This window comes from Eriocheir sinensis, chromosome 22 (genome assembly GCF_024679095.1).
Source record: "Eriocheir sinensis breed Jianghai 21 chromosome 22, ASM2467909v1, whole genome shotgun sequence".
NCBI lineage: Eukaryota > Metazoa > Arthropoda > Malacostraca > Decapoda > Varunidae > Eriocheir > Eriocheir sinensis.
Window position 1 is genome coordinate 19,681,310 of NC_066530.1, and position 10,000 is coordinate 19,691,309.

A 10,000-nucleotide genomic window follows, 5' to 3' on the forward strand; every position below is an offset into this window, starting at 1 on the left:
GAGAGAGAGAGAGAGAGAGAGAGAGAGAGAGAGAGAGAGAGAGAGAGAGAGAGAGAGAGAGAGAGAGAGAGAGAGAGAGAGAGAGAGAGAGAGAGAGAGAGAGAGAGAGAGAGAGAGAGAGAGAGAGAGAGAGAGAGAGAGAATTTACATTGAATTTACATAGAAAATCAGACCACACAGACCCCATGGTCCAGACTAGGTGGTCTGTCCTTAAACCTAAGTGATTCTACATTAATCAGATGGCTCCAAAACGTTGCATTTCTACTCTAGTTGATATTAAGTTGAAGGAAGTGACGGTCGAGCTTGTTTTTGAAGGAGTCAATCGTGTTACACCGGACCATTGACGGTGGGAGCTTATTCCATTCTCGCACTACAACGTTAGTGAAGAAAAATTTGGTGCAGTCTGAATTTACTTGTCTACATTTGAGTTTTACGCCATTGTTCCTCGTACGCAAAGTGTCATCGATCATAAACAATGTTGATCTGCCTACATTGGTGAAACCATTAAGTATTTTAAAACATTCGATCAGTTTTCCTCGGAGGCGACGTTTCTCAAGAGAGAACATGTTAAGGGCGGAAAGCCTTTCTTCATAAGAGAGAGAGAGAGAGAGAGAGAGAGAGAGAGAGAGAGAGAGAGAGAGAGAGAGAGAGAGAGAGAGAGAGAGAGAGAGAGAGAGATATGGTGTGACTATATTTTTTCCCTCCTTATCGTAAGTAATTAAGTAGGAAACAGCTTCTCTTTCTCTTCTCCTCCTCCTCCTCCTCCTCCTCCGATGACGTCTCAAAATCCGTATTGTTTTATTTTTTATTTTTTTTCTTGTTTTCGTTTTCCCTCCCTCCCACCTCTCTCCCTCTCTCTCTCTCTCTCTCACACACACACACACACACACACACATATACACTTTCCCTAATAACGTGTGAGTGTGTGTGTGTGTGTGTGTGTGTGTGTGTGTGTGTGTTCATATGTGCGTAGTAACCCAAGATAATAGTCATGATTAAACGTATTTTTAGAACCCAGTTTTAATTAGTAGGGAGGTAAACGAAGAATTAGGGAGGGAGGGAGGGAGAGAAGGGAGGAAAGGGAGAGATAGGGGTGGAGAGTAAGGAGGGAATAGGGAGGGAGGGAGGAAAAAAGGGAGGAAACTGCTTGGAAGAAATTGTAGGGAGGTAAACGATGAATTGAAATGAATTGAAGGAGGGAGGGAGGGAGGGAGGGAAGGAGGAAAGGGAGAGATAGGGTTGGAGAGAAAGGAGGGAATAGGGAGGGAGGGACGGGAGGGAGGGAGAGAAGGGAGAGAAAGGGGTGGAGAGAAAGGAGGGAATAGGGAGGGAGGGAGGGAGGACAGGGAGAGATCGGGGTGGAGAGAAAGGCGGGAATAGGGAGGGAGGGAGGGAGGGAGAGAAGGGAGAGAAAGGGGTGGAGAGAAAGGAGGGAATAGGGAGGGAGGGAGGGAAGGGAGAGATAGGGGTGGAGAGTAAGGAGGGAATAGGGAGGGAGGGAGGGAGGAAAGGGAGAGATAGGGGTGGAGAGAAAGGAGGGAATAGGGAGGGAGGGAGAGAAGGGAGAGAAAGGGGTGGAGAGAAAGGAGGGAATAGGGAGGGAGGGAGGAAAGGGAGAGATAGGGGTGGAGAGAAAGAAGGGAATAGGGAGGGAGGGAGAGAAGGGAGAGAAAGGGGTGGAGAGAAAGGAGGGAATAGGGAGGGAGGGAGGGATAAAAGGGAGGAAAGGGAGAGAAAGGAGTGTGGAGAGAGGGAATAGGGAGGGAGGGAGAGAGAGATAGGGGTGGAGAGAAAGGAGGGAATAGGGAGGGAGGGAGGGAGAGAAGGGAGGAAGGGGAGAGATAGGGGTGGAGAAAAAGGAGGGAATAGGGAGGGAGGGAGGGAGGGAGGGAAGGGAGAGATAGGGGTGGAGAGAGAGGAGGGAATAGAGAGGGAGGGAGGAAGGGAAGGGAGGGAAAGGAGAGAAAGAGGTGGAGAGAAAGGAAGGAATAGGGAGGGAGGGAGAAAGAAAGGAGGAAGAAATTGCAAGAGAGAGAGAGAGAGAGAGAGAGAGAGAGAGAGAGAGAGAGAGAGAGAGAGAGAGAGAAATGGTGTGGTTAGTAATTGCCTTTGATCTTGATTACGAGCGTTTAATCTCTCTCTCTCTCTCTCTCTCAAAATGGCGGTTTCGCGTGTGAAAAATGAGATAAATACTGTTGAAAAGAGAGAGAGAGAGAGAGAGAGAGAGAGAGAGAGAAAGAGATTAGATAACATGCGTATAACGATGTTTCTTTCTTTTTTTCTTTTTTTTCTACTCGCGTGTGTCTGATTAATAAGAAGACTCAAGAAGAAGAAGAAGAAGAAGAAGAAAAAGAAGAAGAAGAGGAAGAAGAAGAAGCAGAAGAAAAGAATGAGAGAGAGAGAGAGAGAGAGAGAGAGAGAGAGAGAGAGAGAGAGAGAGTTGTTAAGCGTTCGTTCATTGTATAAATAACTTGTACATTACACGACCATGACTTCTTCCTCCTCCTCCTCCTCCTCCTCCTCTTCCTCCTACTCCTCCTCCTCCACTGATATGTGAGAGAGAGGGGAAAGAAAGCAAGGAGGGGAACGTGACAGGGGGAGGGGTGGTAGGTTTGACAGCTTCCCCCTTTCTCTCTCTCTCTCTCTCTCTCTCTCTCTCTCTCTCTCTCTCTCTCTCTCTCTCTCTCTCTCTCTCTAATCCTCATTTTTTAAATAAAGTCTTTATTGCTGTTGATAAGGGTTGTGTGTGTGTGTGTGTGTGTGTGTGTGTGTGTGTGTGTGTGTGTGTGTGTGTGTGTGTAAGACATAGTAACGTACACACAAGGAAAGCACTCATGAATGTTTAAATATGATAATTACACACACACACACACACACACACACACGGATTAGAGATTTACATTTTCTATGTAAATCTCTAATCTGCATTTTTTAAATAAAGTCTTTATTGCTGTTGATAAGGGTTGTGTGTGTGTGTGTGTGTGTGTGTGTGTGTGTGTGTGTGTGTGTGTGTGTGTGTGTGTAAGACTTATAGTAACGTACACACAAGGAAAGCACTCATAAATGCTTAAATATGATCATTAAAACGTCCACACACACACACACACACACACACAGACACTACCCCTCCTCTCCCCCTTCTCCCTTCTCCCTCAACAAACACATATAGCAAAAAAACCTACATTATAAAAAAATACAACCTGCCCCCCCCCCAAAAAAAAAAAAACACAATAATCGCTTACACATGTACGTTAATTCTATGTGAACGTGGGTATGTGCGTGTACTTACCAGGAGAATGAAGGTTCCCAGTAGCTCCGCCAAAAACTCTCGTAGGAGCGAGTTCCGAAGTTTCATCTTGCTCTGGACTGCTTCGACAAGCTTCGCGTTGCCCATTCTGTGTCTGTCCGTCTGTGTGTGTGTGTGTGTGTGTGTGTGTGTGTGTGTGTGTGTGTATAGTTTCGTTTCTGTCTGTCTGTATATATGTCAAGTTTCCTCTCTCTCTCTCTCTCTCTATCTATCTATGTGTCTGTCTATCTATCTATCTATCTTGTCTGTTTGTCTGTCTGGCTGGCTCTTCGTCTGTTGATTGAAGACTTTTTTTTCTTTCGTTTTCTTTCTCTCTCTCTTTCTTCTTCCTTCTTCTTCTTCCTCTTCTCTTTTCTTTTTGTTATTCGTTGTTTATCTAAGTTTTTCTCTCTTCCTCTCTCTCTTTCTCTTCCTCTGTCTCTCTCTCTCTCTCACTTTCTCTTTTCTTTCTCTTTATTTGCGTTTAAACTATTTTTCTTTTTAATGTTTCTGTGTGATAGAGAATGATGGACTTATTATTATTATTATCATTATTATTACTACTACTACTATTATTATTATTACTATTATTATTATTATTATTAAGGTCTTGCACGGAATCGATAGTAATCATTTAAACAGATTCCCAAAAGATTATCGGATGCAAAAATTTAATTAGAAAAAAACTCTATAATTCTTTTGACACACGAAGATTATATTAGAGTTAAGGCAGGTCAGGTTAGGGAAGGTTAGGTTAAGGATAGGGATGAAGGAAAACGGGATGGAAAAGGGATGAGAAAGGGATGAAAAAGGGATGGAAAAGGGATAAAAGGGGATGAGAAAGAGATGAAGAGGGATGGATGAAAAAGGTATGGATGAGAAAGGGATGAAAAAAGAGATGAATGATAATGGGATGACAAGGGATGAAGGAAGGTTGAATGGAAAAAAAGGATAATTGAAAAAGGATGAATGAAAAGGTTTGAATGAAAAACGATGAGTGAAAAAATGATAATTGGAAAAAACATGATAATTCTTTTGAGACACGAAAGTTAGGTGGTTAAGCCAGGTTAGGTAAGGTCAAGTTAAGATAAGGAAACGTTAGATTAGGTGAGATTAGGTATTGGAAAGAAAACAAGCGAAGAGAAATAGAAAACAGCAAAACAGAATAACGAAATAATTAACGATAGAAGATGAAAGAGAGAAAAGAGAGAAAGAGAAGAACAGAACGAGGAAGAGAACAAGGAAATAGGGAGCGAGAAAGAGAAAACAAATGAGAAATGAATCTAAATATGTCAACTTGTCGCCATAAAATGTAAACGAAACAAAAAATAATTGACGTAGTAATAAATGAATGAATGGATGAAAGGGACGAAAATGTGTAGATGACGAAACCAAACAAATATAAATACGTCAACCGTTCATCAAAAAAGTATAAACGAAATGAGAAGAGAATTTTAAGCCATTCAAATTTACGTTATCAATAATATTTCTCGTTTTTATAATTAATGAGTGAAATGACGAGAATGTATAAACGCAGAAACCAAACAAATATTAACATAACTTCTCATCAAAAAGTATAAACGAAATAAGAAGATAATTTTAAGCCATTCAAATCCACGTTATCAAAAATATTTCGTTTTTTTTTTTTAATGAATGAATGAAAATAAAAACGTATAGACGCAGAAACCAAACAAATATTAACATAACTTCTCATCAAAATGTATAAACGAGATAATAAGACAATTTAAGCCATTCAAATCCACGTTATCTAAATATTTCTAGTTTTTATAATTAATGAATGAAAATAGAAATGTATAGACGCAGAAACCAAAACAAATATTAAGATTACCTCTCACCAAAAAGTATAAACGAAATGAGATAACTTTAAGCCATTCAAATCCACACTATCAAAATATTTCTAGTTTTTACGAATTTTACGTTGAAAAATTACGTCAAAATTTACATAACTCAAAATTATTACGAAAAACACGACATATTCTTTTACTTATCCGGAAATATTGGAGATAACTTAGTATTTTGTAACTTGTGGAGGATGGAGAGATGAGGAGGAGGAGGAGGAAGAGTGAAGAAGTAAGAGAGAGTGAGAGAGAGCGACTGACTGCGACAACCTCCTTCTGCCACTGCTGCGAGATAACTGAAGTCTGCGATGATGTGTCCTCCTCTTTATATGTGCTGACACGTCTCTCTCTCTCTCTCTCTCTCTCTCTCTCTCTCTCTCTCTCTCTCTCTCTCTCTCTCTCTCTCTTGTTTGTGTGTGTGTGTGTGTGTGTGTGTGTGTGTGTGTGTGTGTGTGACCTTGGCAGTGGGACGATTTGGCACCATACACACACACACACACACACACACACACACACATATGAACAAGCAAACACACACTCCATAATCTCTCTCTCTCTCTCTCTCTCTCTCTCTCATCATTATTTTCCTTGACAAACAAACAAATGACCTTCTTTGTTCTTGCTTGACCTGACCTAACCTATTCTTCCTTTTCCTCCTCCTCCTCCTCCTCCTCTTCCTCCTCCTCCTCCTCCTCTCTCATTTCTCTTCTTTCTCTCTCTCTCTCTCTCTCTCTCTCTCATCTTCTATGTCTTCTTTTTTTTCTTTTTTTCTTCTTTTGTATTTCTTTTTCTATTCTCATCCTTCTCCTCCTCTTCCTCCTCTTCCTCCTTCTCCTCCTCGTCCATCTATTTCCTCTCCTCTTCTTAGTGCCAAAAGTATGATAGCCACATAAAATATATACATAATTAATTTTCTTTCTTCTTATTTGTTCCTTTATGTTCTTTCTCTCTTTCTTTTTCTTTCTATCTTTCTCACAGATCGTACATTAATTTTTTTTCCTCGTCCCATTCTTCGTCTCATTCTTCGTTTATCTCCTCCTGTTCCTCTTCCTTCTCTTCTTCGTCATCTTCGTAACTGCACTTAATCCCTCTCTCTTTTATTCAGTATTATCAGTATTATCTTTACTTTCCTCTCCATTCTTTCCTTTTTAGTTAGCCTTGTAATGGTGAAGTTTTCTAAGGCTGTATTGCTATATGTATTATCTCTTCTTTAAATGGTATACTCTTATGTTTCTATCAGACAAAAGCACAGATGACACTTTAATGCTAGCTTTCATATTCTGTGCAAACCTTCCTTTTTTTTTTCCTCTTTTATACTTTATTTCTTCCGTCAATTCATCCTCATTTATCTTTACAGGCAACAGCACCTCACAATTAAGCTTACCTCATCTGACCTGATTCCTGTCTTCTACGAATCCCTCAAGGCTGCTATCACTACGTACGTCAGCTTCACACCTATTCAAGACACACCATAAGCCTGCCTGGACGCTGCATACTCCATTTAGCCTTAGGTGAGAATGGGTCAGAGGAGAAGGTTCGCCCGCTATCGTCCTACCTGACTCTACCTGAAGCCAGATTTGTACTACCCCCATCGGATCAACTGTCCACCAATTTCACTCGATTCAGGCTAGCTTGGCGAATAGGCCCCTCCCCTTTCCCTAACATGTGCATATCATTGGCCAGTCCACGAGAAAGCCACGCCCCCTCTCCATCTGAAGTTACATGTGATTGGCGGAGGCTGGGAAAGGTTGAGTCTTATAGGGTCTCTTCCTCCTCCCTATTTCTCTCTTCCTCTCCTTCCTTTTCCTCCTCCTCCTCCTCCTCCTCCTCCTACTCGTCATCATCTTCCTCTCTCATTTCTCTTCTTTTTCTTTCTCCATCTTCCTCCTTTTCTCTTTTCCTCTCCTTCCTTTTCCTCCTCCTTCTCCTCCACTTCCTCCTCCTCCTCAGCATCTTCCTCTCTCATTTCTCTTCTTTTTCTTTCTCCATCTTCCTTCTTTTCTCTCTTCCTCTCCTTCCTTTTCCTCCTCCTCCTCCTCCTCCTCTTCCTTCTCTTCCTCATTATCTTCCCCTCTCATTTCTCTCTCCTTCCTTCTTTTCTCTCTTCCCCATTCTTCTCTTCCTCTCTTTTCTCTCTCTCCTGTTCTGTGTTCTAACCTTAGGCGGAATAGGCTATATAGTCCGTGGTTATTAGGTGGTGTGCTGTGCTGTGTCATCCCACGCGTCCAACCACCTAACAGCCCCGTGACAGCGTTCAGTATAGGGTTGGACCATGCGTCGCGTGTGACCCTCTCGTGCAGGCGCCGCGGGCAAGGTGTTTAGTGGCTTTTCTATGTCCTCTGTGGCGTTGGTTATGTGAGTCTTCATCATCGTTTTCACTTATGTGTCTTGTGAGAGAGAGAGAGAGAGAGAGAGAGAGAGAGATTGACCTGAGGCTATATATCACATTTTCCTCCTCACAAGACATTTAGCATCCTTGAGTCTCTCTCTCTCTCTCTCTCTCTCTCCCTCTATCTATCTATCTATCTATCTACAATTCCTCCTGACTGGAAGAGGAGGCTGATCGTCGTATGGTGGGCGAAGCAACGCGCTCCCCGTCGTATTACCAGAGTTCCCCATGTGTTTTGTAATAGCATAGTTTTCTTTGTTACGTTTTCTTTCTTGCCTTACAGGAGAAACTTATTTAAACGTGTTATACCTCGCAACTTTATTATTATTATTATTAATGTTATTATTATTATCATTATTTACTATAGTTTCTCCTTTTGTTTAGCGTCTAGGGCGGTTTTAGCTTCCTTCTTCTTCTTCTTCTTCTTCTTCTTCTTCTTCTCTTCCCATTATTCTGTTTCTTCTTCATCAGCTTCTGTTAATTCCTCCTCCTTCTCTTTCTTTCTATTCCTGCTCCTTCTTTTTCTCCTTCTTTCTGTCTCCTCTTTCTTCATCTACTATTTTCTCCTTCACCTTCTCCTCCTTTTACTCCTTATATGTTTCTCTCTTACCTTTTCTTCTACTCCTTGTCTTCCTCCTTCGATCTTTCTCTTCTTTTATTTCTTCATCCTGTATATGTCTCCTCTTTCTTCACCTCCTCCTTTTCTTCTTATCCTTCTCCTCCTTCTCTTTCTCTACTACTTTTTCTTCTACTCCTCCTTATTTTCTCTCTCTTTCTACTCCTTTTTCTTCTCTTTCTCTAATCTTCCTACATTTACTTTTTCAATCTCCTTTTTCCATCTCCTCCTTTTACGCATTCTGTTTCTCTCCCACTTTTTCTTCTTCTTCTGCTTCTTTTCTTCTTTCTTTTTACTTCCGTAGAATTGGTCTCAGTCTACCATTAACTTTCCCTTCTATTAATTATGAAAGAAAAGAAACATATCAAAGGTCTCTCTCTCTCTCTCTCTCTCTCTCTCTCTCTCTCTCTCTCTCTCTCTCTCTAAGGCATACATATTTTTTTTCTTACTGAAGGAATTAAAAAACAAATCTATGAATGTATTAATATTTTACTCTTATAGAATACACAGATAACATAATTAGTGGTTGTATTTGTGTTTCTAATCATACAACACACACACACACACACACACACACACACACACACACACACACACACACACACACACGTAACACAAGATGGATGAATGTTATAGTTATAGTGTTTTCTATGTACAATTTGCAACACTTCTTCTTCTTCTTCTTCTACTACAGTCGTTGGCAACACTGGTTTATATAAGAGAAGGGACCCGCACGATACAATGCAACACACACGAATATACGAACGCACGAACTTGCAACACTATCTTTTGTTTTTTGTTTTTCTTTAAATGTTTTCTTGAGTTTAGGTTCAAATAAAAAATAATAAGAATGCTTTTTTTAATATTTCTCTTCTTGCAGTTAACTTTTTTTTTCTCTTATTTTATCATGATCGTATTTTTTCTCATTTTTCTCCTTTCGTTTTTGCTTTCTTTCATCTTTCTCTCATTTTCTCCCTTTCATTTTGGTTCTCTTTCATATTTTTTTTCTTCTTTCCATATTCTTTTCTCTTTCGTGGTTAGTTTATTTTGTTTTTCTTTACCTTTCTCAAATATCTCTTTTTCTGCTTCTCATTCGATACTATAGTTCACCATTGCTTAAGTTTTCTTCTCCATTCTCGTTAATTTGCTAACTCTCCTAGATTTAGGTTCATAGATTTCATAGACTTCATATTTTCACACTTTACTAAATCACCTTCACATCACATTATAGTTTACTCCTTCTATTCCAATCTTATATGTTGCTAACTCTCCCGTGGATAAGTATGAATAATTATTGCACATTATTACAGTCTGCACAGCACTTATATTAGGCCGTTGATCACTAACTACATACCACAGTTCTTAGATGTCGTTTTATCCCAGTCGCTGTTGTGTTAGCTTCATTTCTGCTGTGCTTTATGGTAAGACATGTTTCTGTGTTCATATCAGGCAAGTTTCAGTCTACAGGAATAGCTTAGGTGTTTCAGAAGTAATGTCCTGTTTCAAAGTAATGTTCCCCGTTCTAGTTTCAATACTACGATATCCTCCTCCTTCTCCTACTTCTTCTTCTTCCTCGATCTCTCTCCGTCGTTTCTTGTTCCAACTCGAGTCACCGATCTTCCTCCTTCAACCATAGACCGCGTACCTCGTGTTCCGTGAGGCAGAACGCGAGGAGAAGTACCCAACAGGCCGAACTCGCGCTCTTCTGGTACTGGAGGGCGTCTCATCGGTCGTCGGGGCATCGGTCACTGGAGGTTCTTGGGCGTCGCCGTTGTCCGTCTGCCCGAAAGCCGTTTTATAGTACCGGAACTTCGCAAACTCCTCACGATCTCTGTCCTGCACCGCCTGTC

General features: G+C 40.8%; 2 protein-coding genes across 12 annotated transcripts in view; both read right to left on the reverse strand.

The window, feature by feature from the left end:
- Positions 1 to 5,444, reverse strand: part of LOC127002228 (aquaporin-7-like) — a 36,082-nt gene extending 30,638 nt beyond the window's left edge. For 4 of the 5 annotated variants that reach the window (XR_007755901.1, XR_007755899.1, XM_050868012.1 and 1 more), the window contains exons 1-2: positions 5,407 to 5,444; positions 3,290 to 3,796 (exon numbers count right to left, since the gene is read on the reverse strand). Coding sequence is in view for 2 of the 5 variants with exons in the window: in XM_050868012.1 (XP_050723969.1) it covers positions 3,290 to 3,394 (105 nt within the window). In the remaining 3 variants the exon portion in view is untranslated. Of the gene's footprint in view, positions 1 to 3,289; positions 3,797 to 5,291; positions 5,311 to 5,406 lie in introns of those variants that run through there. The other variant, XR_007755900.1, reaches the window with a different exon arrangement.
- Positions 5,445 to 8,621: 3,177 nt separating this feature from the next.
- LOC127002229 (mucin-5AC-like) overlaps positions 8,622 to 10,000 on the reverse strand; it is a 26,060-nt gene continuing 24,681 nt past the window's right edge. For all 7 annotated transcript variants that reach the window (XM_050868020.1, XM_050868013.1, XM_050868017.1 and 4 more), the window contains one exon: positions 8,622 to 10,000. This exon is cut by the window's right edge and continues 1,114 nt beyond it. In XM_050868020.1, coding sequence (XP_050723977.1) covers positions 9,777 to 10,000 — 224 coding nt within the window. In that variant the 3' untranslated portion in view covers positions 8,622 to 9,776.